The sequence below is a fragment of the Colossoma macropomum genome, unplaced genomic scaffold, assembly GCF_904425465.1.
Source record: "Colossoma macropomum unplaced genomic scaffold, Colossoma_macropomum, whole genome shotgun sequence".
NCBI classification, from domain to species: domain Eukaryota; kingdom Metazoa; phylum Chordata; class Actinopteri; order Characiformes; family Serrasalmidae; genus Colossoma; species Colossoma macropomum.
In genome coordinates, this window is record NW_023494792.1 from 11967807 (window position 1) to 11994708 (window position 26902).

The 26902-nt window shown below is 39.4% G+C and overlaps 1 protein-coding gene across 6 annotated transcripts in view; it reads right to left on the reverse strand.

Moving 5' to 3' along the window:
* Window positions 1-20968: 20968 nt before the first annotated feature.
* Window positions 20969-26902, reverse strand: part of kif21a (kinesin family member 21A) — a 56325-nt gene continuing 50391 nt past the window's right edge. For 5 of the 6 annotated variants that reach the window (XM_036575981.1, XM_036575985.1, XM_036575982.1 and 2 more), the window contains 6 exons: window positions 26291-26465; window positions 25229-25393; window positions 24701-24818; window positions 24420-24590; window positions 23978-24177; window positions 20969-21814 (listed from right to left, as the gene is read on the reverse strand). In XM_036575981.1, the coding sequence (XP_036431874.1) occupies window positions 21724-21814; window positions 23978-24177; window positions 24420-24590; window positions 24701-24818; window positions 25229-25393; window positions 26291-26465 (920 nt within the window). In that variant the 3' untranslated portion in view covers window positions 20969-21723. The remainder of the gene's footprint in view (window positions 21815-23977; window positions 24178-24419; window positions 24591-24700; window positions 24819-25228; window positions 25394-26290; window positions 26466-26902) is intronic. The other variant, XM_036575984.1, reaches the window with a different exon arrangement.

A 26902-nucleotide genomic window follows, 5' to 3' on the forward strand; every position in this document is an offset into this window, starting at 1 on the left:
ACCCCCCACTACAGCAGCCATGCTCACTGTTCATCTGCATTATTTACATACATTTGGGTGGACCACAAAACTACATACTTATAGGGATGCACACACACACACACACACACACACACACACATACATACATAATGCCAGCTGCCCAGCATGAGAGTGTATCTATATTTAGCTCGCTGGAGCCCCTGAAACTTGTGTCTTTTGGCCGGAGAGTGTATTCAGGCGCTCTAATCATGTGTGACTGGCCCAATCACGTCAGCATAGCCAAGACATGAACTCAGCACAAGTGCCTCCCTGCATAAGAGGAGTCCAGCACTTCCACTGCCAGCCTGCTGCCACTGCTGCTGCTGACGGCCATTTACATCTGAGGAAGTGCCCAAAAGGAATGAGTGTGTGTGTGAGTGTGAGAGTGTGTTAGGGCTGCACAATATGGAAGAAATTTCACATTCTGATTATACTACTAGATATTATGATAACAGTGGGGAACCCTCAAGGCCTTCTGGGCCTTCAGAGAGGGCCTAATGATTCCTGGGAACTAAAAAATGCATGTCTGTGATGTCTTCAGCAGCTTCACGCTTGTATTTAAACACTAACTTTAAAGTACCACTTTTATTCCATGTTTTTTTTAGAAACAGAAAGGTTACATTCTTAAAACATCCAATGGAATATTGGGGTGCTGGAGCCTATCCCAGCTGTCATTGGGTGGAAGGCAGGATACGCCCTGGACAGGTTGCCAGTCCATCGCAGGGCAGACAGACAAACATACACATTCACACACACACACACACACACACACACACCTAGGGGCAATTTAGCGTGTCCAATTAGCTTAACTGCATGTTTTTGGACTGTGGGAGGAAACCAGAGTACCCGGAGGAAACCCATGCAGACACGGGGAGAACATGCAAACTCCACATAGAAACGACCCTGGTCGCCCGGCCGGGAATCAGATCGTTAATATATTTTGAAAAAATAAGTCATTATTTTGACATTTTTTTCCATACTGAGTGCATTTGGAAGTGATATTGCGATATGGTAAAATCCCTATTTAATTTCTCTAAAATTCTGGTTGTATGATTTTGAACTTGTGGTGAGTAAAACCATTTAGCTATGTGCAGCCCATCAAAGATTGACACTACTGCTACAGAAGCCAGAGTGCACATGAAGTAATGATCTTTAATCTTATGGACAATAAGGGCTGTTGGGCCTATTTGGTGTATCACTTTTCAACACCAAGTGATAGCACAAAATCTGAGTAAATCTGTCCCATAGTGTATATTAAAGGCTTCTTAGCTTATCTTTTCACAATAAAGTATTTTGGAATCTTTAAAAAAAGTTATGCATGGTTTAGTTAAGTCCACTTTTGGTTTTTGGCCTGTTTAAAAACTGAATACTTGTGAAAATGATAAATGAGGCAATTACAGATGTAGAACACTGAAAAGATTAATCTGTTATGCTATAATCTATAAAATACCTCAGAATAGATTAAAACACATTGGTGAACCCCTGCTGTTACAGAATGGTTAATGATTGGCCTGTATTATTTTGACCAAAACTATTAATATTTTTTGAATCATTCGATGCCTTGATTCAGTGAAACACTCACAGAAACTCATCTGGAACACCTGAGGTTAGTTAAGATGCTCAAAGCACAGAAAGCATTAAAAAAACAAGCAGTGATATGTTTGCATATTACAACATTTTGCATTATTAGTAATGCAAAAGACCAATGTCAGGATAATGAGTAATAAATCACTTTTAAAAACCTCTCAAATAATCATGACCAGAGAAAGTAACTACTGAATAATAAGCCTTAGGATGTCATAAAGTGTGAGAATTTAAGGGAAGAAAGTGTGAGAGAAAGAGAGAGAGAGAGAGAGAGAGAGAGAGGGAGAGAGAGAGAGAGAGAATGTCTCACAACTTAATCTTTCCTGTTTTCTTTATTACCCTCACCCACACTCTCTCTCTTTCAGCACGGAAAGTAAAAAGCTATTCTGTGTGGAACCCGCATTCTTTCTCTCTTCATTTCTCCATTTGCTATAAATTATGAGGGAGGATGGAAAAGTTTGTAGTTTGCAAACAGCTGAAAAGGTCAAATTGCAAGATGGATTATAGTTAGGAAGACTCAGCTGAGAGGACGTTTAACAACAAAAGCTTTTAGAGCGTTTAAAAGTGTCTCAACACTGTGTGTATGAGTGTATGTGTGTATGTGTGAGTGTGTGTGTCAGAGGAAGTCAGTGAAGTCAGCCATGCCGTGAGAGTGAACAATGAGAAGCCTGCAGTTACAGGCGTCTGTATGTTCATTAGTGCTAAGGCCGTCATCAGCTGGCACACAACAGCTGCAACCCACACAGTTAAATGTAAACCCAGTCCACCAACTGCCAGGGCCTGACCCATACGAGTGATTTAGTGATAAAAACTCCAATAACTGGTAAAATGTGGTCAAGACCTTCAGTGGTTTTAGTTAAGCAGCGCTTTACTGAACGATAATATTGTTACCTGTCAGTTTTGAATGGTCAGATATCAATGTCGGTTCTCAGGTGTCACATAAATAATGCAAAATCATAGCTGTGGTTTCTGTGAATTTGCACTTAATTTTTCACAGATCTCTTCATAGAAAGCTTTTTATGTGTGTTATCCTCGTGCCACAGGTCAGGTCTAGATGTATTTTACTTGTTTTTGCAGTTCAGCTTGTATTGCTATTGTATAATAGAAGTCTCTATAAAGACTGACATATGAGTGTAAAGCCATTTATTTCCCGGAAAATTATGGTTTTCCTCACATCAGTTATCTGTTCATTATAACAGGAAACAAACCACTAGGCTCCAAACCAGTTAGAGGAAAGAAAAATGAAAACAGGAAACGAACAGTATTTTACTAGAAACAAAAATGTAGCCAGTAACGTAATCATTCTTAACTGTTCCAGAGCAGAACTGGTCAACTGAAAATTATTATTTGGACATATTTTGATCCTAACAGCCTCTGGTAAATTAGCATTAGCTATTTCATAGCTATATCACTGTTGGAGGAATTTACTGATTCACAGTGAACTTCCATAGCCTATATGTGTGTAAACATGTCTATATTAAAATAAACACAACTGCTGGGTCCAATAGCCAAACCTACACACACAGACACACACACACACACACACACACACAGACGAACACACACAGACAAACACACACACAAACACACACACACACAAACCTACACATATATACACACACACACACACAAACACACACACACACACAAACCTACACATATATACACACACACACACACACAAACACACACACAAACACACACACACACACACACACACACACACACAGACAAACACACACACAAACACACACACAAACCTACACACATACACACACACACACACAGACAAACACACACAAACACACACACAAACCTACACACATACACACACACACACACACACACACACACGCAGACAAACACACACACAAACACACACACACACAAACCTACACACACACAAACACACACACACACACACACACATGCACACAGTAGTATCTGACACGCACACATATTAGAGGTGTAAAAATACACTGCATTATTGTGATGCACACATCTTGGAATGTTAGAATTAATATAAAAAATCTCTACAATTGTCTATTTTACATATTTAAATGTAAAAATAAAAAGGTGTATTATTTTTACTGTCTATAATTGTTTATGATTATTTTTATTATTGTCTATACTGGAATTGTCTCTTCCAGAAGTGCAGAGGTTCCCAATCCCAGTCCTGGTGAACCCACACTATGCCCTATTTTTATGCTTTTTGTCATCCAACTCACCTGGTTCAACTCATTAATGAATAAACAAGCTCGTCATGGTCTTGGTCAGGTGTCTAGAGTAAGGTGAACATATACATCCCCAGTTCTCCAGTTTGTGTATTTTAAAATTAACTCAGAAATATCCCAAAATAATTGCACTGAATCTCATCACGGTGAATTTTTTTGGGGGGATTTTATCATAATTTTAATAATTTTCGAAAAAAACTGTTTGTGTCCTAGGCTACATTTAACATGCATCTGGATACACATATATACATTCACCTGCACACTGAACACACACACACACACACACACACACACACACACACACATAAACAAACACACTCAGTAGTTTCTGTTCATTTGTGCTTATTTTTCAACAGTTGTCTTATTTTTTGTGTTATTTTCATGCTAAAGGTCAGGTCTGGATGTGTTTTACTTGTTTTTGCAGTTCAGCTGGTATTGTTATACTAAATTCGTGTCTAATGTGAATGAATAAGTGAACATGAACCAGTACACTATAGCATGCATATATTTAAATCAACACACTAACATACTAACAAATGTGTTCTAACATGTGCAAAGCAGCCCAGTGTCTTGCATAAAAATGCATACATGCACTGCATGAGAAATAATACATACACACATGGTTCTCAGTAAAACAAACTAGCAACATTACATCAGCTACAATGTTCTTGAGATATAACCTGGCACACTATACACACATCTAGACGTGTGTATTCTGAACTTAGGCCAGCATCTTTTAACGATTCAGGTTATTTTGGCTTGTACTGACTGAAATGAGGTTGCAGGGTAAAATATCATGCGACAACATGACAGTGCTGTGAACACTGGTGACCACAGTGTGGCTAAGGTCCAGTGCTATGAGCAATTGAGATGAGCTACTTTTGGCATGTGAGGACTGAAATAAACATGACGCAACAATCTTAACATTTGGATTCTCTTACTGACTTCAGGGTAAAACAGTGTAATCACATTAAAGGGCATATGAAAACAGCATAAATCTATGGTATAAATGTGAGCCAAGTGGAGGATACAGAGGAAAAGGCTTACTTGGGTCAGACTTGGAGAAAGTGTCTCTGTCCAGCAGGTTTCTGTGGAAAACAGAGAGAAAGAGAGTGAAAATGCTACAAAAATTACCACATTCCAAATATTCTGTAAAGGGGCTGCGCACAGGCATGCCTGTTTTCACCCCAATTGTTGTCGCCTGTGATTCAATCTATGGTGCGCTTGATTTCTTGATTGAGAGTTTCAGGGCATGTTGTGTGGTTCTCGTCTGTGAAATGAGATTCAGACCAGAAGCCACAGAATCAAACTGTTCCCACACTGCAGCTAGGCTTAACTCATCAGCATGCCATCGGGGCTGGGATGAGAAATGGAAATAGAGTGCATATATTACTACAGCATCGCCAGCCGATTGTCAAGATGCACATACACACTCAAGTTTGTTTTTATACCTTGTCAGAAGGTGGAGTCATATGTATGCCCCTTCAAAATGCTAAGACTTTAATTTTGGGCCATTCTTTTTGGTTCATTTATCATGAAATTTACACACAATGAAAAGGGCAACGGGTACTTTAAAATTTTGTTAAAAACTGAAAAACGACGAAAATAGAGATAGGAGCACGTTATTAGGATCACCTGTACATCTACTCATTCATAGAATGATCTAATCAGCCAATTGTGTGGCAGCAGTGCATAAAATCATGCAAATATAGGCCGGCAGCTTCAGGTAATGTTCACATCAACCATCAGAAAGGGAAAAAATGTGATCCTAGTGATTTTGACCGTGGCATGATTGTTGGTGCCAGATGGGAGGATATGAGTATTTCTACAACTGATGTTTCTACAACAAATGTTTCACACAGATGGTAGGGTAAGAATTTGGCACCAACAGCAAAATGCCAGGGACTCAACCTGTCTTGTGTCAATAGTCCAGGCTGGTGGAGGTGGTGTAATGGTGTGGGGAACATTTTCTGGGCATACTTTAGGCCTGGCAGTACTAATCAAGGAGACTTTTGAAGTGAAATAATCCACTTGCATAAGAAAGGAGAAAGTCAAACGGAAACAAATAAAAAAAAAATAAAATAAAAATAACTTCCATCAAATAAGCAGTACTTGAAGATTCCATCTTTGGAGAAAATCACTGAAAAACATCCACGGGTGTCCACATTTCCACTGTGAGAAGACAACTCAATACCAGAAGAAGCAATTTTCTAATGAAACAAAGAAGCTGCTGGTTTTCTGAGAACAATGGACTGACCACCCCAGAAAAACTGAAAGCAAGTCTAAGAAGCTATAATAAAGGAAAAGCATTCATTTACTAAATTCTAAAACAAATATTTAAGTAAATATTTAAATATTATATTACCATTTTGCATTAATATTATATTTAGTTTTAAAGGCTTCTGTGTCATTTTCTGTTACATCATTTGAACATGGCAGTTGGCAGTAAGTACCTTATATATAATATATATATATATATATATATGTGTGTGTGTGAGTATATATATATATATATATATATATATATATATATATATACATTAGAGCACTTGACTAAGCCAGGAGCGCTTTGTTGTCCTGATATTGCAGGTTTGCACTGACTATATCTTGTTTTCCTTCTCTGGTTGTCCTGAAAACGTATATAAACACTCATGCATAGACAGCAAGCAGAGACATTGTTATTTGTATATAAGGAATTATGTAACCTCACATGCATAACACAAAAATTGATGTGTATTAGTACACAGTGCTGTCACTCAGATATGTTCTTTCAGAGAGAAGGCGGGCTCGATTCAGATGTCACTCTGGAACTTGGCTGGGCAGACAGAAAGAGCCTGGATCCACAGTGAAAGTTCCTGAACAAAGCCTCAGCATGGCACACAGCAGGAAGGAAGAGAAAAACACTCAGAATCTGCCACCTCTCCTCTCTTCTCACACCGTTTGAATCCACGCCAAGTCCTACATTAAAACATAAACCTTTCATGACCCTTTCTGTGGCTGCAATGTGTGTTCAAGGGCCTGAAACGACAATATGATTTATTCAAGGCACAAAAAAGCCGTGATGTGAAAGCCCTGAGACCGCCAGAAAAAAGTTGCCTTATTTCAAAGCAGCTTCCACATTCTTAGGGAAACCTCAAACACAGGTAAAGCCTTAAATAGAAATTCCATCATTTAATAAAAAAACAAAAAAACGTATGTATAATTCAATGGTTGAGATGTAAACAATGTCATTCATAATGGTTTGGTGTGAATTGGTACATTGCAGAAAAATGTATTGAGTGATGATAGGAACCAGGGGTTATTATGACAACAACACAAATAAAGGCAATTTATTTACTATCCAAAATCAGTAAACCTACATGTGTATTATGAGTTTTCATATGTAATAAGGATAATGGTAAAAATATATGAAATATGGAAAAAAAAACTTACTTTGGGTCATTTTGTACGCATCCATCATAAATGAAATAAAAAATGTTGTAGGCCAAAGTTTTATCTCAAAACTACCATAAAACAATGTTTCAGGTATCAAGCAGCATATCTGTAACTTTCTGTGAGGCAGATGTCAGAGGCAACTCTTCACTCATCACCACTAATGTGAATGGTTCTTTAATTCTTAAATATTTATAGTTACTGTTTGTTATTTAATTATACAGAAATTTTGAAAAATCAGTGGAATTCCCCTTTAAAGACTCAGGGCCCATATGTGACCCACAGTTCAGTTTCTCACACTTCTACATACATACTATGTACATTACATGGTAGTTACTGAATATTGTATAGCAGTTATTAAGTATCAAGTCTTAAGCTCATAAAATGCAAAGCAAACCTGAGGTTTAAGGGGTTAAGTAGCTCTCTGAAACAGAGGGAAGAGGCTGCACCCTGTCCCTCTCTTGCACAGCTCTATAGCCATGTGAAAGGGGCGGCTGTGGGAGCGATTGATGGGGAGTGATGTATCTAGATCAGCCGCCCCACTGGTGCTGAGGCAGGCTGCTACTGAGGCAGGCTCCCGTGGCTGTGGGCGAGAGGCATTCTGTCAGCGCATATGCACCACTTCCCTGTTCGATTACACCACAGAAACTGATAACAAGTGATAGCCCGCTCACTGTTCGCCCAGCGCGGGCCATCTGAGTGCGTGTGTTTGTGTATTCCATCCCTTTAGAGACTGAAGGATTTCATAAGATGGCACATATTCATGCAAAATTGAAAGAGTACAGTACACGCTCTGCAGGACACGCACTCCATTTTTCAAAAACTCCATCTACTGAAAGCATATTTCCAAGCATATGAGTTTCATTAGCTCCTGGGATTATCGTAAGAGATGCACAATGATATCAGAATCATATTAGTGTTGGCAGATTGTTTAAAAAACTATTATCAACATTGGACAGAAGTTTAGATTTGATATTCAAACTGATACTTGATGACTGATTTTGTTTTGCTTCTGAAAGAGCAGAACGTGTAGGTGATGCTGCGCTACTGTACTGATGTTTCTGCATTTTATCCATTTTACTGCATTTGTAACTCCATAGAAATAAATGCTAAATTTCACCATATCAGTGCATCCCTATTTATTCTACACTTATTAACTTTAAGATTGATTATTCAGTGACTGCTATGAAACTAATATGTACATTATGGAAATGAAGTGTGGGACTACATACAGGCTCTGAGAGTTTAAGGGGTTAATGCGGCATTTGGAAAATGGAATTTGTGCTGTTTTTGAACTGTGCACTCAAGGTGTTATGTGCATTTCTTAGCATATGAGAAGCTGAAAGAGCGTATCCATACAGTATGCAGAACCATATGGAGAACTGTGAGCTCTGAACACTTTCAACACATTATATATCAAAGTCATCTTCCAGAGGGGGAGAGAGAGAAAGAGAGAGAGAGAGAGAGCAAGCTTGTGGAGGAGAATCCTTCTCATTAAACATTTACTCTTCGATCCGCCACATAACAGCAGATTCCCATTTTAAATCCCAGCACAGCGGAGTCCTCCTACCACGTCATCCTAGGCACCCAGCGTTAGGAGCAACGAGGGGATATTAAAGAAGATTTATTCCTTTAATTATACTCTGCTCATCAAAAGTTTGAGAACAGTTTTAGTTCCAGTTTTGAATACAGATGAGCGTGTTCTCTCTGCTTGGTTGCTATAACTTAACAAATTAAATAATAATAATAATAAGTTTACTAAGTGGAAAAACAATGTTTGAAAATATTTGTGATAGCAGTACTTTCGGAGTAATAACATATCCCAGGCATTTTCTACTCTCGTACTCATCGGCACTCAAATCTTTTAGCTGTTTAAACCAACTTCGGACCACGAGAGTTTTAATATATACTTTTAACAAACAGGGATGCATCGATATGAGAGTTCTGGGCCGATGTTGATATTCGCTATCATACCAAGGAAGAAACTTTGATGAACATAATTCTGAGTGTTGTAAAATATACCTACAGTTTTAGCACATAGCAGTTTTATGTTAACAAATCCTTTGCAGGTGCAGTGTATGCAAACATTTCCCCAGTCAAATAACATGTTTTGTTGATTTTCTAAGCAAAAATAAGTTAACATGTCCTCTACAGAGAACACACTTAAATATGGCATTTTTCTGCACATTTTAGCACACAGTGTGTATTTATTAGCTGAGTTACTCATATTGGAAAAAATAAAACCTAAAATGTGCCATAACTTTTGCATAGGCCACATTTTATGTTTTAATCAGTAATTGTGCATTAAATGTGCAGATGTTTATTCTCTGTAGAGCTCACTCACTTTTGCATAGGACTGAAAAGTAGGGGTGAAAATCAAACATTACGCAAAAGAAGGCAAAGTGTCCCCAAATTTTTGACAGGCAGTATATGTGACATTCTTCTCTTTCAAATTCAATGTTACAGAGTCATACGCGTATTGACAATAAAATTCGCATCTTACACTGTTTTGCTAAAGATGTCAATTGTACCTCTCTAGCAACTTTATTACAATCAGTCAGAACAGAACTACATACAAAGATACCTGATGTGAATATTCCTGATGAGAGCATCACTACAGCACTGACAGAGCACAGCACAGACATCAATATTGATGCTAACTTTTTAAAGTATGTCCCAGAAAACAGCTGACACTGGGAAGAAGCTGAGGAGCTACGCGCCCCAGATGCGGGCTTCTGAAGGGGTCTCGTAAAAGGAAAGGCCTGTGTCAGGAAAAATCTACATATCTCTCTTAACATTATGTCCATGCCTCTGGAGGAGAACTAAATCACCTTTGATGTTCCTTGTCATAAGAACAGAGATTAACATTTCAAAGTGTCTAAGATGAAACCAGGGTTAATGAGGATACATCTACATTGCAGTGGAATTAAGGGAACAGCCTATTTAATTCATCCTCAGCATATATAGCAGACCAGTTAACAGTGAAAAAAAGCCTCTGAAACTTAATGTACTGATCTGTTATCCTCAGGGTGAACAAGACCTTTACCATTTTGTAGTGTATGATAAGCTTCAGTCTTCAGATGTTACACACATATGTATTTAACTGAGTGATGGGCTGGAAGTCTAGATTCATGCGTCTTTTTTAAGTCTTTTCCTTCTCCTTCCTCCTTTCTGATTGCAGTGTATTGACCGGACCCCTGCTAGCCTACAGCCTTCAATATGCTAAGACATTACAAGCCAACAGAGACATTCCTTCCCTCTTGACTATTAAAAGGTTAACTGCAAAGGTCAGCTTCAGCCTGAGACAGAAAAAGATCTTCTGCCTTCACCCTGTGAAGCATTCCTTCACTTGATGTTGTTAAATTATCTATCCAAGCTCTGCGCACAAATGTGTTCTTTCATAGCTACTGTTGAGTTTGGACAAGATTCCATTTAACCAAATAAGAAGGTGTAATGATCTTCATGTAGAGTCACTACATCATGTTAAGTTTCCAGTTTTTAAATGCTATGCTACTGAGCTGGGCTGTGTGACTGTAGACAATAAAAACAATTCAAATTCAGGAACTGGCCACAGTGCTAAAAAGGGATGCACACATCATAACAAAAACAAAACAGAGAGATCATATCACTCCTGTTTTGAAAGAACTGCACTGACTACCAGTATCTTTCAGGATAGGTTTTAAAATTCTGCTCCTAGTTTTTGAGGCTCTAAATGACCAAGCACTTGTGTACCTCACAGATTGTCTGTCTGTTTATATTTCAACATGTGATCTTAGATCTGCAGATACTGACCTTCTGCAAATACCTTCCGTAAAATATGTAAAACATGGAGAGGCATCTTTCAGTTATTATTCTTCTAAACTGTGGAACTCAATTCCACTTTATATTAGACAGTCAAGTTCAGTTCATGTTTAAGAAACGTGTAAACGTATCTCTTTAACTTAGCAATCAATCAAAATTCTACACCTGCTTGGAATTTCTCTTAAACTTGATCTGTCATTGTCTTGTCCATTACTGTAAAACATTATCAGCTGTCTGTAAAGCACTTTGAGCTGCCACCAGTATAAAAAAGTGCTCTATAAATAAGCATATTATTATTGTTAATGATATTATGATATGGGTATCATATCAGCATCGGACAGATATTTTGATTTGAACCACTATTTGATGATTTGATCAACTGTACTCTGGAAAAGCAGAATGTTTAGATCACAGTATTGACATCAGCAGATACGTACATGAAAAATATTGGATATCAGCATCAGCCCCAACTCCCATTTCAGTGCATCCTCAGTGCTAATGTTATGTCTGAACCATATTAACAGTGTGACCTTCACACAACTACAAAACAAGCACTTTTTTACAATAATAATGGGCTATTTTGACAAAATCTGACATGTTTAATTATTTAAACAAACTATTTCTCATTATGTTGAATGGAATTTTCAACATGCACTAACCATCAAAATCTAAAATTAGCTTTAAAACCATAAACTGTCACTTAATAGTCACTGCAGCTGTTGATCACTGTTTAATACTGCACTAACAGTCCCTTTTGGACAAACAATAACATTAAGACAGTACTAATAAAGTACAGCGATATGTTAATTTCTCATGGTCTGTAATCTCAGTGGAACCTGTCCCGAGGCTGCTGTAGTGCTGGTTGTCAATATTCTGTTAAACAGGGCTTTAAAATTCATCATGTTGGTTTCTAAATGTAGCACCAAGATTTTAGAAAAATACAGCCTGTATTGGATCATTGATTATATGCAAAATAGTACCTTGGCACTTTGAGCATGTTCAATGGCAACATCTGTACACATAATTCATTTCATTCTCTTTTACTCTTTTTATTTGAAGATAAGAACAGGTTAGGTTACATTTCACCTAATTTAGAATGGATTCAGATATAATGGGTCATCAAGTGATAGGGGACACTTTAACTCCTTAAAATCTCAGGCTTATTACATACTAAGGCTTATTATTCAGTACCTACAGGGGCTTCAATGCAAACTGGTTGAGCTTTTCTTAGGTTACAGAAGTGTGTAATAAAACTTTGGGCCTAATGGTGGGCCCTGGCTATTTAAGGACCCTTATTCCTCTTTCAGCTGAGGCTTAGTAGTGTACTCTTTTTTCTTTTGTATGCTGTAGTTGATTTCTGTAGTAATGAAATTACAGAATTAATTTGTGTGAGAGTGAGAATGGTCAAACAGTATTAAACACACTGTGCCATATTAACGACTGAATAACAACTGAATCCACTCAACACTGTACTGAACACTCACAGTGAATAATAACAGTAGTGCACATTCTGACCATCACTATCACTGATTGCCACAGATGTTTTCAGATTGCACTCTCTCAGCAGGTACCCTGGAAAGAATTAGGCTGATCTATGAAAAAGCAATGTAATGAAAACCACAGCCACACAGATTGTCTGCAATAACACTGCAATAAGTATATGTCTGGGTATTAGAGTATTTTAAAGTGGTGCACTTTTTTACTCTTAGTCAGCAGGTACATAATTGCATAAACAATTGTTTTTGTACTCGGTCACATTATCTCAAGTGGCCTTTCTGCTTAAATATAGCTTTTCAGTGCTTGTTCCATCACTGTACGCTCCCTTTTCTCAACTGTTTAAAAACGAGTGGGCTACAACTGCTCTAACAGTAATACTGTCTCTTGCTTATTGTATACTAGATAGTATCTAGATAGACAGTATCTGTGTTAGAAAATTTTAATCAGTTTAAGAATCCTTCAATCTGTTTGTACCACACTTCCTCAAAAATACTAAAAACCTTTCTGTTTTCAGACATATTCTTATTCTGTCTCAAATTACTTGATTTTAATAAAGGGATAGATGACCAACTGGGCCATTGAGCCCAGTGCCTCAGGCTACAAGGCTCAAGGTGGTTAAATACCTGGAACAATTCACTAAGCATGATGAACAAGCAGCCCTTGAATATGTACAATTTATTAAATTAATTAAATAAAATGTTTTCTGTTCTCAGGCTGTTTTAGTGGGATACTGCCATTTGAATGGGATTTTCCCATTTACTCTTACATGTGTGCAAGAACCCTTCTGTTTTCACATTATTGGCTTGAAAGAAAAAACCTTGATTTAACTGAAATCTTACACAACAATCATGCACAAATACTGTTATAATGTAGACATAATAAGACAGTGCTTAATTTTATTTATTTAATGGACATAAACATTAATGATTATCATTAATGGACATAGATAGAGTGAAGGGGGCCTCTCAACACCATGACGAGTCCCTGTCAAGTCCACATTCCAAACCTAATTTTTCTTAAACGTGTTCTTAAACCTCTCTTAAGGCTGCTGAGTAGGAGTAAGGTGACCAGTCATTCTGCAAAAACCAACTTCATTAAGAAGCAGCTATCTAATCTCAGTGCTTTGAACATTTCATTAAAAGTTAAACTTTACCACAGACCACTGAGCTATGCAATGTAATTATTTTTCTAATCTGCAGAAGACGTTCCACCTGGCACTTTTACACTATAAAAAGCTGCAGTCTATCGAGAGTGTCCAGAAGCCTTTAAAGTCAGTGAGGCTTCACTTCATTTCACTTCTTCACTAACACAATGAGCTTTTACTTCATGTCTTTGAGCAGCATTCAATACCTGCTGGCGGTATGTCACAGAAATGGTTAGTATTTGTAGTACAAGCGTAGTATATATATATATCTTATTCATAATGTATATATATATATATATATATATATATATATATATATATATATATATATATATATATATATGCGCCTTCTAATTCCTCACAGTAGTTTTTCACACAACGTTGTCCTTCCCTATGTATTCCAGCGTGTTTTCTTAGAGCTATTAATGTTTGATGACCCTGAACAGACTACAAAGGAGCTTGGCCACCGAGCTGATACGCTCACTAGTCTATCTCAACAAACATCTACAATATTTCATAATGAGAAGCCTAATTAATGTATATGAGGGCATAAATAATTGTAAGGAGCAAGACATACACTAATGAACCACACAAAGCAGCAACCTAAATACCCCAGAGGCACACTGCACACAGAAACATGCAATTAGTACAGCGCTGATGTAAGATCTTGACCATGACTAGAGCACCCTCACGACTTCTTCAAGGAATGCTCCAGTGAAAAATCAAATTTACACAATTTTCCCTCTCATTCAAAATGTGATGGATCACCGAAGACATGTTTGGTGTCTGAAGTTTGCTTCTTTGAGTTTTAGCTCTGGAGCTATGAGGCTAATGCAGCTATAAAGTAATTGATGTCTATGTCACCCAAGTTCTTTTTTTGGGTGACACAGACTTCTACTGTATTCACCTCTTAGCTCCAGCACAAAGAAAAAAAAGCAATAGCTTCAGACACCAAACATGTCTTGGCTGATCTACTACACTTGGTGTAAGGGTAAAAATTGTGTAAATTTGTTTTCACTGAACCATTCCTTTAAGCTGTGGGAACTGAGGGCAGAAAGAGCCAGTCAGAAAAAAATATGTTCCAGCATATCAAACAGATACATGTCATTAAATATCTTTTCAGAGAGGAGCTCAATTAAATCCAAGTTATCTGCCCTTTATGGGTGCAGTCATGTGCAACACACTATCAGATGAAGACAGTTTCATTAGCTCTGCAAATAAATGTTTCAATGCACAGCAACATCCTCAGTGTTGGATTAATACTAGTGTTGAATGAACGTTTACAGTGTTTATCTAGGATTAATTGAACCTCTATAGCCACTGCAGATATTAATTAAACTGTGGGGATTTTGCTGTCCTTTCTGTTACCAATTTAGCCACAGTTTAATCATGCACACAAAAATGTTATGGTTTCTCTACTATACAGCGTTTTCTTACTAGCGCGGTGTAACATTTAGGAGATTAACAACCATAGTTACCATACGATGCCAGAATAAAAGCAATGCAATGTCATAGTTAACTATGTAAAAACATAGTTCTCATAATATACCATTCAAATTCAATACATGTTGGTTCAGGTCATTCCTAACTCGGTCCCATCCAGAGGCACTGCGCGCTGCACCGACAGCCGCCCCTCACCTGCTCCCCTGCACGCGCTCCACTCACCTGCACGAGACCGTGATCTCCACTTTGGTGGCGGGGATGGCGGCGGTGAGCGGGTCCAGCTCGCCGATGCTCGCCATGTTGGGGAAGGCGCTGGCCGCAGACATGCTTTGGGTTCCCGGCGCTATCAGAGCTCTGTGTGCGGGCGCGCGCTTTCCATCGCGGGCTCCGCGAGGCGCGAGCGCTGCTGCCGAGAGGGAGTCACGGCACTCCTCCGCGCGCGCGCGCGCTACGTCACAGGCGAGCGGGCCAGTGGAGCGCGTAAGAATCCCGACGAATCAAACCAACGGTTCAACGCGCGCGGCGGCGGCACTTTCTCTGATAGCGCGCGCTCACGTGACGCGGTTTCCCTTCGCTCTTAACGTGCGCGAGACTGCAGCGTGTAAACACGCCGCCTGCACGCACGTGATTGGAGCTGCAGTGAAGCTGCGTTCAAATGCAGTTAGTTTACAGCAGTGAATGTGCTGCTGCATATCATTCTGACTCGCGTAATGTCTGTGAAAGACTTCAGTGAACATGCAAGAATGTGTGAGAGAGAGACTCGAGTGACTCATCTGTGTCTCATCTTAGCCAGAGAGAGAGAGAGAGAGAGAGAGAGAGAGAGAAATGGCCTCTGAACCATCCATGCATAATGGCCTCTTTCCATCATGCACGTCTCGGGGGAATTTCACAAAGCAGGACCTCTCAGTTAACCAGACACCTTAAGCCCAAAGTTAAGCCTGTTTATTTGGAGAATTCTCCAGTAGATAGGAACATTCGGGCAATCCTCACTCTGGTCCAGCTTAGAGCTCAATTCTTCAATACAAATTCCCTTACCAACAGACCGAGACTGTGACCGCTTTCTGTCGGCGCATATCATGGAAAACTGAAGTTTCCTTGCTTCTTTTAAAAGGCATAAATAGTGTGTGATGTAGTATGTAAACACTATTAAACCTGCAAGATGTACCATTCACTCGCCAGCCTATAATAGTGTTTGCATACCCGGTCCTCAGGGACCCCAGATGGTTCACATTTTTCCTTCATCCCTATGTGTTGTGAGTTAGGTTGGAGCAAAAAGTGGACCGTCCGGAGGACCCTGAGGACTGGGTTTACTGGGCACACTGGCCTATACCGTCCATATGTCGATATTAAGCTACAAAACTAGACCATTTCGATTTCACTGTTTCTGTATATATCTGCCTGTTCCGCCTACAGCAGTTTAGCCCCGCCCATTCACGACGAAGTTATAAGGAGTGTTTCAGCTCAGACAGCTTTTTGAATGAAGCAGAGCTCGTTAACGTATATTAGTCTTAAAGGCACAGTAACAAAACCAGCCCGTTTAATTTCAAGCAATAAGGAGATGTTGGAAAATCGTCATGTAAACATGAATCATGGCTGTTTTTGGTACATAAATCCCACAAATGGACCTCTTTAATTTCACTCATCAGCCAAGACTTGCCTTGTACTTCCACTCACTGGCCAAAATATGGAGTTCACCTACCTTATAGTTCCTCAGTATAGCAGTACAATTGCAGACAGTAGCCCATCTGTTGTCATGCACTATTTGTCAGCTGCCTTCTGTCCATTCTAATCATGATCTAATTTAGATGGCTGATGGTTGTTTGGGTGGTGACACTGACATGGTGTTTGCATAGTAGCTTCAGTAGCCCTACTAGGTGCTACTACCACCCAGCATATCCCAACAAGAGTGGTTCTGCGGTCAGAAACTGACGGCTGATGAAGAGCTAGAGGACCACTAATACAAATTATGCATGGCAATTGATGACAGTCTCCAGCACTGTGGCCTACAAGGTAAGTGTTTCTAAATTGGACAGTGGAAGCCCACCATTCTCTCTCTCTCTCTCTCTCTCTCTCTCATTCCATTACAAAGTAACCTGTCTTCAAATCTAGTTCATAGCTGATGCTATCTCATGCAGATATATTGTGAAATTACAATAGCCTCTCATAAGAACACAGCTAAATCAGGTCGAGACCATCTGGACATGGATTTCTGTGTGCAGTGGTTTGCTCAGTACCTGTCAAAACCCAGGGGAATTAAAGCAGGAACACCTGCACACTTCGCAAACCCAGAGAGGGCTGCTTCCCACCCATAGACCCTGAGCAGAGTTAACATGTTCTGTACTCAATAGCAATCTGCTCCTGCAGTAGCTATGATACCATTAATGTTAATGGAGGCTTAATTGGTGGATTATTAAAAAGTGATGTAACAAATCCAACTGAGAGCAATACAGTAAATGATCATTTGAACGGGGACAGGCATTCAAAAATTATTCTTCTCATAAAAGATGGTTCTAATAACTCACATACAGGATGATGAATCTTAATGAACAGCATCAGGGAGACCCCTATGGCTCCCTGAGGGCAGGAATGGCTTACCCAGGCTTAAAATAGAGACAGTCGTTATGTTCCACTGCTGTGCGTTTTAATGGAATAGACTCAGATTAATGCATTATTAACTTTTCATCATTTTTTTTTTTTCTGAACCGCAAAGGAAACTTGATTAGAGCAGTCAGGACTATAGATTTAAAATGACAAAAATGCACAAAGATAAAAAAGTCCACAGATGACGATGATGCAGAGACAACTTTGACAGCACGGAGAAACTTCTAGCAGAGAAAATGCCTTTCATACTTTCATCATTAATAATTTACCTATTCTGATGAGTAAAAACAATGGCGATATGTCATGTTTTCATGTGCATTTGGGCATTACCACCCGGACAGAAATGAAAGAATGTCTTCTGAGAGAATGAACTTGTCACCAGTGCACCAGGATAATAAATATTTCACCATGATTTTCGTCCTTTTATTGAGAGGAACACGCCACAAAGCAGCTCAGAACCAGCAGTTGAGAGGCTGCTATTCTAGTCTGCCTTTTATCCAGCCATGACATTGTTCTGAATCCAGGTGCAGCCACATTATGACAATATCAAGAGGCAAGTGGGACAAGAGAAGAACACCTGCACGTTGATGGATAACACAGATTAAAATGTCTTACGAAAGAAGAAAGGTGCCTATTTCAATTCTCCACAAGGCAGTCTTAAAGGATAACTCTGAGTGACATGGACCAATATACAGACCACACACACACACACACACACACACACACACACACACAGATGGTATATCAGAGCCGATGAGCTCAACCAGACCTTCACAAGAACAGAGTTCTAATACTTCCCTCCAGTGGATGAAACATCTTACTGCTATAGAGATTAAGCAAGGCAGAACTTCTGACACAAAAATCTGCTGCAGGCCCACAGTATGTTCACCATTTTAACAATCCACACAAATGCACGCATATAAACATGCAGCACTGGTCAAAAGTGACCACCCCTCATTTTTTAATTTCCAGTGAAAACATCCATTAAGAACAAGTAATTCATTTTTTGCCATCAGAACAAAGCACCAAATAAATTTAACATTAAATTACACAGAAGCTTCAACAACTAAATAAAATGTTAATTTATTTAGTATTCCATGTGTCCATCCCTTGTCAGTATTACAGCTTCTTTTCTTTTCAGGAGGCTTGCTTTCAGTTTTTCAAAGAAATCTGCAGGGATATTTTTCCACACCTCCAAAATTCAGTCTTAGAAGTTGCATTTTCTGCTTCTCATGATCCAAATAATCCCAAACACATTCAATGATGTTGAGGTCTGGATTCTGGGGTGGTCAGTTCATTGTTCTGAGAACACCAACAGCTTCTTTGTTTGATTTGCGAATTTTCTTTTCTCTGTAAGGCTTCTTTACAGCTACACATACTTTCAGATTCAGATGTTGAGTTGTCCTCTCACAGTGGAAGGATGGACAGAAACACCTGTGGATTTCTTCAGATCTGAAGCTCTTAGCTTGTACTGTTTATCTCATGGTGACAATTTTGGTGGTCTAGCAGGTCTTGGTTGTTAGGAGTCCTGTTTTCTTTATCTTTTTATTACCTTTTAATCTCTATCTTTTATGATCATTTAATCATTTTTTTTTAAACAATTTTGAATTTTGTCCCCCACTCATTCTCATTTGACTTTCCTTCATCATGCAAGTGGATTATGTTATATGTAATCTCCTCAGAAAAAAATGAATAACCTGTACTTAATGGCCGTTTTGACTGAACAATCAAATGAAGAGTGGTCTCTGCTTTGCACGGTACTGTACATACACATATCTTCCACAGCTTAGTGGGTCTACTGTATCACATTCTCTCAATTTTACCCTTCAATAAGAAACACAGATGACTGGCAAGAATGGTTTTTGACAGATGGCATTTAATTCAAGTGGCATCTGACATTCAAATTGCTAAAGGGGTCAGCCAGCTAAAACTCCAGTGAAAATCCAGGACTTCATAAATTCATCCAGTTTAAATGTGTCCAGAATAAGACAGACCATCACTAGACAGCCCACATGGGGAGAGAAAGCTTAAACGGAGATGGTTCCTACCAGTGCAATGCCCATTTCTGTTCAGCCTAAAATAGCATTCCCAAATCCTGGTCTACTGCTTCTGAGTGGCGGGTGAGAGGATCTAGGTTTGTCAGTTGTTACAGGTTAAAGAAATACTTTACTCAAAGCATCCAGATATTCCTAATATTAACGAGAGCTCACGTTAAGTACATACAAGCACTTATTATTAGCCGTCATAGCATTTCTGAGTGAAGTATTTCTTTACAACCTCACGTCACAATATACTGTATTCACCTATAATAACTATACTGTAATACATAAGGCTATATATGAACAGTCTATTTATGCCACAAATACACATACAGTCGAGAGTTAAACAGGTATATGACAGAAACAGCAGCAGGTGGACATGTTAATCAACACACAGACCAGGTCTGGGAACACGTGCTCGTGACACTTTAGGCTTACAGGCACAACAGTCTCTTTCCCCTTACATCCACATCCACATCCACATACACATCCACATACACATCCACATACACAGTAAAGGATCTAGTAGCTGAATGTATGCTAGTAAGCCCTCACTCACGCATTAAGAGAACGCTCTAGTCAAGCTTAAAGGTAATTAGTAGACAATCAGCAAATACATTTAACACAGGAGCTGAGAGAAAGAGTACTGAGTAGTGATATATAGTTGAAACAACACCAGACAGAGTGAGCGTGAGAAAAGTGGGATAACTAGTGAGACGTGCAGACAGAAAGACAAGGAGAGAGAGGGAGAGAGAGAGAGAGGGAGAGACAGGGAGAGGGGGAGGGAGGAGTGGAGGGAGAGGAAAAAAAAGAAAAAGAGGAAGGAGATGAGAGGGAAATGGAAAGGAGGGGGAGAGTGAAAGAGATAGAAAGAGAAAGAAAGAAGGAAAGAGAGAGATAAGAGTGAAAGAGAGAGAAAGGGAGAGAGAAAAAAAAGAGGAATGAGAGAGACAGGGAGAGGGAGGGAGGGAGAGAGAGAGAGTGGGAGGGAGAAATAGAGGGAGGGGGCAAAGGGAGGGAGCAAAGGGAGGGAGGGGCAAAGGGAGGGAGGGAGAAAGAAAAAAGAAAAAAGAGGAAGGAGAGACATGAGAGGGAGATGGAATGAAGGGGGATGAGAGAGAAAAAGTAAGAAAAAAGGAAGGAGAGAAATAAGAGAGATTGAGAGGAGAGGAAGGGAGAGAGAAAAATAAAGAGGAAGGAGAGAGATATGGGTGGGAGATGAAGAGGAGGGGGAGAGGAAGGGCGAGAGAAAGAGAAAGAGGGAGGGGAGGAGGAGAGAGAGAAAGAGAGGGAGATATTGAGATCATTCTATATCTAAAGAATGCACTGTTACTGGATTTAATAACGTTGTGATTGTAGCACAGTAGAGTTCTACACTTTGGTCACCTATGATTTCTAGGTGCCAACCCTACAGCTGAAACACACAGACAGTGATTTAAAGGCATGGTGATTCCAGTTAGTCCACTTCACGCAAAAGCTACAGTTACTTGATATGCATCATGTGCATAAAGCGGCAGGTCCACCATATGAGCTCGGAGAACCGGACAACTGAAGCCAGCTACAGAGCGTCCGGTTTGTTCTCTTCTCATATCCAACAAAACCCTGTATGGCAGGGCTCTTCCAGGGGTTAATAAGGGTCATCATGGACAACTGCTAAGTCTAAAGGAGCCTTAACTTGCGGTGAGACTTGCACGTCATAGCTATCTTCCATAGCATCGTCACAATATTAAGACACAGGCTTAGAGACCCCCAAGAAAAACACCTGTGGTGAAATAGGAGATTCCGGTCTGTTTACATCCACTTTCATTTAGGCTTTATTTTTCTGCTGAGGGTCTCTGTATTGATTGAGTGTCCAGTTTTAGTGGGCGAGGTCAAAGTGCAAAGGTACATTAGCCATGGTGTCATTGTCATAATGATCAGTGACCAGTCAATTGATGGCAGCCTCCTCGGCTGTGTCCGTCATATCAGTAGTGCTGTCCAGACCTCCTCTCGCACGCCAGATCTTCACTGTCCGATCACTGTGGAGAAAGGCACGGATAAAGACTGTTATTGCATGAATTGCAGTTCATTTCTCCTTTCTAGACAAGGAGAAACCCTGCCATGGATGTTTTTCACTGTGATAAAAATTGCATTTAATTTCAGGAAAGGCATGTTAACTCTTAGAATTCTAGAGCTACTGTTGTTTTGCGATGTACTGGCAACCCTGTCAGTCTTAAAGAATGCTAAAAAGAGAAATGTCAAATTAAAAAAAACTGAAAATTGGAGTTTATAATCTTTAAAGTTTATCTTAAAGTTAATTTTAACAAAATGTCAAAAGAATATAAAAAGGCAGCACTGTCTACTGCATCCCCCGAATGAGAACTGCTACATTGTATACAGTACTGACAATTTATCTGCTTGTTTTGCTTGAGTGAGAAACATAGTGCTGTGAAAAAGTATTTGACCCTCACCTGATTTCTTATATTTTTGCTCATGTGTCACATTTAAATGTTTCAGATTATCCAACTAATTTTTATATGAGATAAAGACAACACGAGTAATGACAAAATGCAGCTTTTAAATGATCACTCCATTTATTGAAGATTAAGATTTATTTAAAACCTATATCATCCATGTGAAAAAGTAATTGCCCCTAAACTCAATAACTGGAATCAAATGTTTGTGATCACTTGCAATGAGTCTTTTACATCACTGAGGAGGAATGTTGGATTTGTAACCCTGTCCAGACTGGCAGATTTCAATAACTGTTTTGCATCTGTATTTGAATCTCTTTAGAACATGGCATCATGTGCTGTATTTGAGAGCTTCTAGCCTGCTTCACATTGCCAGGCAGGTTCTATTTAATTGATGTTTAGATTTAACAGGTCTGGCAGTAATAATGCCAGGGTTTGGCTAGTGAAATTGAACCCAACAGTCAATTGAATTTGGTTAACTGGTTGATTTAGTAGCTAAGGGGGCAATTATTTTTTCGCATAGGGCCAGGTAGGGCCAAACAGCATTTTTCCTTCAATAAATGAAATCATCATTTAAAAACATTTTGTGTTTATTTGATTTATCTTTGTCTATTATTAAAAGTAGTTTCATGATCTAAAACATTCACATGTGCCAAATATGCAAAAATAGAAGAAATTGGGAAGAGGGGAGCATTGGTTTCTAAGACCTAATTAGCAGGTATGCATGACTGAAATTGGCTGATTTTTCTAGCAATCTGGTAATGTTTTGTTATTATTTTGGCTGATCTGTGTTGTAATTTTAAAACATAAATAAGTTATATAAGTGTGCTTGCAATGTATTTGAAAGCTGCTGCTACACCTATACAAAAATGTTGTAGCATAATTATGCATGTCTTTTTGTGCTGAACTGCCAGTTGTTTCTTAATTCTAATTACTTCATTTATTCATGTTATTTAAAGAAAAATGTAAAATGCCAGTTTGTTAAAAATCAGCTTTGGGCAAGAGAATACTGGAAATGTGCTATTGTGAATTATGCGTTTTAGCCTAAAAAAAAAAAGAAAAGGTGAAGAAATAGCAGCCAAACAACCTGGCTATAATGGAATTGGAATCGTCCATAAAAAATGTATGATCAGCGCATCCCTATCGATTAGCTGTTGTGTTGATTTAGGTGTGCTGGAGCAAGGAAAACTCTACGGCTACATTTACATTACAAGCCTTGTTGCTCAATTATGATTTTTTGATCAGATCTGATCTTTGTAACTTGATAGTTCACATTATGTAGGTAAATGACTCAAATATGTGTTTAATGTGACAGAAAATCTGTGTCCTGAAACGACCTGCACTCATCATCAATGATGCCACATGAGTGAACCACGTGTGTCATGAACAACAAACAAATCAACCAGCAGAACAAGCCTTTGTTGCGAAGATAATTTGCTCTGAACTGCTCTCAGCTCTTCATTATTGGAACAAGATGAAGGTGAAAAAAGTTCAGATGCATTGCTTTTGCAATGTAGGTGCTGCTGCCACATGAACACTGACTGACATGCATGTGCAGTAAAAATGACAAAAAAACACAATCAGATCTGTCACATCAGGGCAAAAAATCAGATTTGCGCCACTTCAGCCTGGACGTAGCCTAAAATGTGCAGAAGAGTGGTGCTTCAGCACTAAAGTTGCAAAGCACCATCATATTGTTTAACAGAGATGTGTGTGCATGCTACTCACTCAGACGCAGTGAACAGTAAGCTGCTGTTGGTGGAGATGCTGTTGATGGGGCTCTCGTGGCCCCGCAGTTCTCCGAGTGCACTCAGTGTGTCTGTGTGCCAGAGTTTGAGTACTCCCCCTCTACAGCCGCTCAGCAGGGCCGGAGAGCCGGGCACCACACCCAGAGCACAAACCCAGTCGCGATGAGCGTTCGGCACCTGCTGCTCCAACACAACATACATTTCATTTTCAATTTCAATTTTTTCCACTACAACACATGCACTGATACAAAGAAAGCATTCTGTAAAAGACTTCTTCTCACTCTCAACTCTTTCATTGATTTACTTCCATTATTTACATGCAATGCCCCAGCCTTTGACTGACAGAATTCACTTACTGCTTGACTGAACAGTAATCTTCTCTCTAACCTACAGCAGGTGCTGTATTGATTTATTGAGCTCACCTGCAGCAGGTCTTTATGAGCCAGGTCCCATTTCTTGATGCCATTGTCTCGGGAGCCACTGAACAGGCAGTCTCCCTGCACCACCACCGACTCTATACCATCATAATGTGGAGGCTCAAAGTTATGTGTAGGACCAATGCTGCCTAGAGCGCCTTCTGTTACATCGAACATCTACAAAAATAAACATTCTCATCAAAAACAAGTCATGTGGTGTATTTATAGAAGTACTTCCGAGTATTTTTCATGAAATGCCTCTAACACAAAGGTGTGCACGCACATACCTTGATGTAGTGATCTTTGGAGCCGGTGATGACCAGATCCTGGCCGTTACCAGAGTGATCCACAGTCAAACACATGACTGGTCCAAGGTGACCTGTGAGCTTGCCTGTTGAGACAAACCTGAGGGAGCAGAGAAAGACATCAACATTCAGAACTCAATCACATTCATATCACAACACTACTGGAGGCAACACTGTGTCAGTCAACAGTTTTGACACACCTGACCGAAAGTATGTTTTCTTAATTATAAAGATGTTTTGGTTTACAATATCAAATGCTAAGAGAAATATAAATAGCAATTTTGATATCTATATAGATGAATTTATTTCTAAAACTAAATTTTGATATCTAAAAATATTGTTATTGAAATGTCCCTAAAATTAATTATTGGCAGCCAACAAAAAATCTATGAGAAGCTGGTCTTTTAAAGTTGGTCTTTAAAAGACAGCACATACTACAACACGTGAATCCATACTACTTCTAATACTACTTGTAGATGAAATAAAAACTGAGGCATAGAACCGGTGTACCTTCTAAGGTCCCACATGCGGACAGAATTTCCGGCTGCTGCGTAGAGCACTGTGCCAGTTGGGTTGAGAGCGATCTGGTTGATCTGGTTCTCTCCAGTAGGTATAGTGACTGTGCGGTTAGTGGTGGCTGCACATGCATCACCTGTGCTCACCTGACCAGAAGAGCTGAGAACAAAAGACAGTGTCATTCAGAGAAACAGTACTGAGAAATGTTCATGTCCATGTTACTTCTGAGGCAGGCTATGAAAATAAGTATTATCTGGAACCTGTAAATCAGCACAGTTTTTAATAGGAGGGTGTGTAAATATCTGACATCACACAGACCGTTTACATCTTGCATCAACATATACTTTTAATGATTGGATCACATTCAGATTTTGCATGACCACATGGAAAACCAAATATAAACACACCCAGAGTGCAGTGTGATCAGATTAGGATCGGGGACCACAATCAGAGGTAGTCAGAGACAGATCATGAACACATTTAACACAAGTGTGAATGTAATGTGTTTCCATTATCCATATATAAATAGATTAGCATAAATGAGTCTGCTGAGTGCTGACTAGTAGTTGAGAGGAAAAACAATGAAATGAAAGAGGGGGGACATGCGAGGCTGGAGCTCCCCAAACAAAGACCCTCTAGGCCGATGAAAGTGTCCAAGCCAAGCTTGTTGACTCGTATCATGGCCAGGAAGAAAGTAAACAAAAGCAAAATGGAATTATGCAAATGTTAATGTGCTTTTTACATAGAGAACGTAAAATCGGATTTTCTCCGGTTAAGCTCGGGACACATTTTTGCAAAAAGTGTAAATGTAATCTGGCCATATCCAGAGACAATTTGGGCAAGAAACAGGTTAATGTATGGCATAAACAGGCTCACAGTGATTAGGTTTGCTTTAAATGCATTATGAAATCCCAAATTTCCCCACAACTAAATCTGATTCTTTTATTTTGGTATGATACAGACTTCTTTCTAAGAATACACTGAATATACATGTGACTGGGGGGACTAGTTACACACTAGTGGAACATAGACAAGCAGGGACAAAAGGGGACTTACGAGAGTGTGCGGATGCACTTAGCCGAGTCACGTATATCCCAGACTTTGATGTAGGAGGTGGAGACGGTGAAGACCAAGCTGGAACTGTAGCGCACTGACACTACATTGTTGGGGTGGCCACCCAGAGACATGATCTCCTGACCAGTCACCAGATTCCACACCTTACAGGTGCGATCTGAGAGGGGGAACACAAGCTGGACTCATTAGAGTAGCATGACAACTTTAAATTAGGAGGCAACTTTTGAATAATGTAAAGCAAGAGAACCAACAAAACATTAGTATGGAGTAGGGGTCCGCATACTGGGGGTCATACTGGACTGGAAATGTCAATAAACTCATGACAAAAGAGAAAATGTAAGTTCTGTGCTAAAGAGCTGCAAGTAAATTAAGTTCATTACTACATAATAAGTGAAGTGCATTCTACAGTGATGTAATTTGAAAAATACAAATTGGGAAATGGTAAGACGGAAGGTCAGTGCCATAGGAGCCACTAGTTAAACTCTGGAGTCCTGGCAGTTAAAACAGTGTAATTGTTAAATATGTTTTTCAGTAAATGCTTGAGGCCTGTGCCTCACTGTAACAGCTATGAGTGCTGCATTGCCCCTGGAAACG